We start from the raw sequence: 3,366 nt of genomic DNA, 5'->3' as shown, positions 1-3,366 counted from the left end.
TTAGCAGTACCTTTGATTGCAGTAATGATCCTATGATCTAGTGGAGCAAAGTCCTTGGTGCCATGAACAGTGGAATTCATAAGGACCTCCTTTGAAAACAGCTTGTCGACGAGCCGCAGGGCCATAACGGTTGGCTTCGTAGCTGCCTTTGCGAAATCAAAGTCCACTTTCGCTAACTGGACCTCTTCAACTCCTCCGACTTTGATTCTCTCTGATAACAAGAATTATAAACAAAACACCGGTGAACAATGCGTCTCATCAATTAGTATTTGTGAGGATATCGAATTCCTGAGGTTACACGGACTGGGCCCAGGTTTTCATCTCGCTCTTTAAGTGATTTCAAAGCCTAATTTCAAGCTAAAGGTAAAGAAAAGTCTAAGTCAAAACTGAGGGCCAAAACTCTTTTGGAAGAATCTTTGTTGATTCACGTTAATCCACGATTAGCTTAATCGGGCTTCAGATGTCAAGAAAATTTCAGTGAACGTAAGCCATAAAAACTTTCATACCTGCGGAATCAAAGTCCGTTTGTTGAATTAGCTCGTCCAGCACCCGGTCAGGTTCTGTCATGCAAGGCGTGCGATGTAGGTCACTCTTGTCTGCAGCGGGTTCCTGTCTGAAGAGCACAGTTGGCGTATACGGCAGCTCTGGTGTTCCCGTAGTGCTACAATGCGATGCTCGAAAGGGCTGTGTTGTCACTAGACTCAGCAGTCTGTCCAGCTTGGCCTCCTGTTTGGCATACAAACACTCGAGCCACTCTAGAATCATCCTTACTAATCGAAGCTCGTTCACTGTCTGGTCGTGCTTGTTTGAGCCGCTGTTCTTGTCAGTGCTAACCTAAACAAAAAATAACTGCGTATCAATTATGTTATCCTTTACCAATATGACAAAGGCTGACTCTACTCAATAAATCTCCAACCAGAATCAAGCCAGAACAGCCAAGAGAGTTTCAAAAAGCCTAAGCACAGATTCACGAAAGAACGAGATTGTTGATCGTGATTTTATGATTGAAATCGTCAAGCCATTTAATTTCAGTTAACATTTTACCTCTACATTCAGTTATTCAGAATTCACGTCTCTTATTCTGACTATTTTAACACTAAAGTCTTTTTCAAAAATTTACATGTTTACGCACAAAGCCAGTTAAATTCACGTTCTTTTAGGCTGGGCACGGTCTCAAATAGACCCGGGAAAATTGAACAAAATTCGATTGTGTTCGGCAATCAAACACGGCTGCACTGCCTGGCATAGTCACATCGTAAAATTTAGGCAACAGTGGAAATCCAACTTTTCCATGCGTTCAGACGTAAATTTAGCTGGCTTTACATACACGTACGTAAATGAAATAAGAAGCAATATATGAGCTGCGTGCATAAACGTAAAAAGTTTTAAAACAGCTTTTCATGTTTCCGCACGCTGTTCATACGTCGCTTATTTTGTGTAGTGTACGCAGTATCCGAGTGGTGAATTTGGCGGTAAACACAACAATAGAAATCCGAGTTGCAAATTTCACGGTAAACACATCTCGGATTTTGACACAGAAATTAGAGTTGTTCGTTCTGCTATTAAACTACTTGTAATGATGTCCTATATGAACCACCCTATAAAAGTGAACAAAGTCAACAACTTACAATGGCCGTCGAATGGTCCACAGTTCTGATTGCTTTGGATAGCAGGCTTCCAAAATTTATGTTGTCTGACTCCTCCTCTGACTCTAGGAAGTGTGGCATTTCCTCAGGTGTCTCCTGCACAGGCTTCTCCATGTCTCTCACTTTTCGTTGCGGTTTATAGGCCACCAGCGGGAAATCTTCGCCGTCCGAGCTGTCATCGGATGTGTCTTCGATACTTTCATTAATCTTGCTGGGGGACGCGGCGTCCAGAACCTGTGTTCAAGACACAAACAAAGTCGAATCTATTCTGACATATAGTCACAGCGTAAAATTTACGCAACAGTGGCAATCCACGTAACTTTTACATGCATTCAAACGTAGATTTAGTTGGCTTTACATAACATGACACAACTCGGACAATTATCCTGCTAGCCGCTTATTTTAAACCACGAGATAATTTCTATTGATAGTTTGATGTAACATCAAGTAATTTTCTTTTACATACCTTTCCTTTTGGTTTTTCCTTTGGCTTGGGCTTGTCTGTTTTTGTTTTCTTGCGGCATTCAGCGGAAGACGTGGCTTCTGGTATCTAAACATGAAAATCATGAACTTGTTAGTAGGAGATACAATTGAATTAAAACGATAACACTATTCACTCATAATCATCATCATCATCATTAGCAGTCCGTCGATATCGACGGTCAAGGATGAAACGGAGGCTATTCACTGTTCGATGATAAAACAGACAAGAGGAAATAATGAAATGACTGAAAGTACTTACCAGACTAACTCTCTGCCCTTGCTTAAGAGGTGACGGATCTACAATGGTTGAGCGTACAACATCCGAATACTTCCCACGGCTCCAATTCACTCGCGCAATTTGCTTATTCATTCTTCCTAGGTATGGTTTGATGGCACACTAAACGTCGACAGATACCTCACAACTGTACTTCGCCTTTTTATAGTTGGTAGGAAGCTCGTTCGGATCGAAAATCCTTTATCGTGATTGGCTCTTACAGCTTTTATTGTTTGAGGTGTTTCAAAGTTTCTTTTTGCAACTGCAAAGTTGCATATAAAACTGCAATGATCATTCACTTATTCAAAGTTTACTTCAGACAAAATCTTCCACTTTAATTACTTTTGCATTTTCAACCGGTTCAAAAAACGAGATAACCATTTCTGTCTTGAGCATTCATCTTTTTTTTTTCTTTCTTGTTCTATTTCAGGGGGCGGCGAGCGCGTGCTGCCTCTAATATTGAAAAAACTTCTCCGACTATTGTGCAGTCTGTTTGAATAAATTTGTTTGTACTAATTATTAATTGTTGAACTAGTGCAATGCAGTGTTTATTTTAACGCATTTCGGTGTTAGTCAGAGGAATCTTGAGCGTTCTAGTCTCTCTTAGTTGCATTGGTTATCTTGGCGGCTTGCGCCTGCCACCTCTAATGTTGAAAAAACTTCATCGGCTATTGTGTAGTCTGTTTGAATAAATTTGTTTGTACTAATTATTAATTGTTGAACTAGTGCAATGCAGTGTTTATTTTAATGCATTTCGGTGTTAGTCAGAGGAATCTTGAGCGTTCTAGTCTCTCTTAGTTGCATTGGTTATCTTGGCGGCTTGCGCATGCCGCTTCTGCTGTTGAAAAAACTGTACCGGCTATTGTGTAGTCTGCATTGGTTATCTTGGCGGCTTGCGCGTGCCGCCTCTGCTGTTCAAAAAACTTCACTGGCTATTGTGTAGTCTGTTTGAATAAATTTGTT

At 40.7% G+C, this 3,366-nt stretch overlaps 1 protein-coding gene across 1 annotated transcript; it reads right to left on the bottom strand.

The window, feature by feature from the left end:
* Positions 1-310: 310 nt before the first annotated feature.
* LOC137987300 (uncharacterized) lies at positions 311-2,212 on the bottom strand. Its single transcript, XM_068833701.1, has 4 exons — positions 2,113-2,212; positions 1,629-1,880; positions 507-834; positions 311-357 (listed from the first exon to the last, which is right to left on the bottom strand). The coding sequence occupies exons 2-4, from the start codon at positions 1,758-1,760 to the stop codon at positions 353-355; spliced, it is 465 nt and encodes a 154-aa protein (XP_068689802.1). The 5' UTR covers positions 1,761-1,880; positions 2,113-2,212; the 3' UTR covers positions 311-352.
* Positions 2,213-3,366: the final 1,154 nt, after the last annotated feature.

Source organism: Montipora foliosa, unplaced genomic scaffold, assembly GCF_036669935.1.
Source record: "Montipora foliosa isolate CH-2021 unplaced genomic scaffold, ASM3666993v2 scaffold_335, whole genome shotgun sequence".
In the NCBI taxonomy this organism is placed as follows: domain Eukaryota; kingdom Metazoa; phylum Cnidaria; class Anthozoa; order Scleractinia; family Acroporidae; genus Montipora; species Montipora foliosa.
The sequence above is the reverse complement of the archived record's forward strand: the minus strand, read 5'-3'. Positions and strand labels throughout refer to the sequence as shown.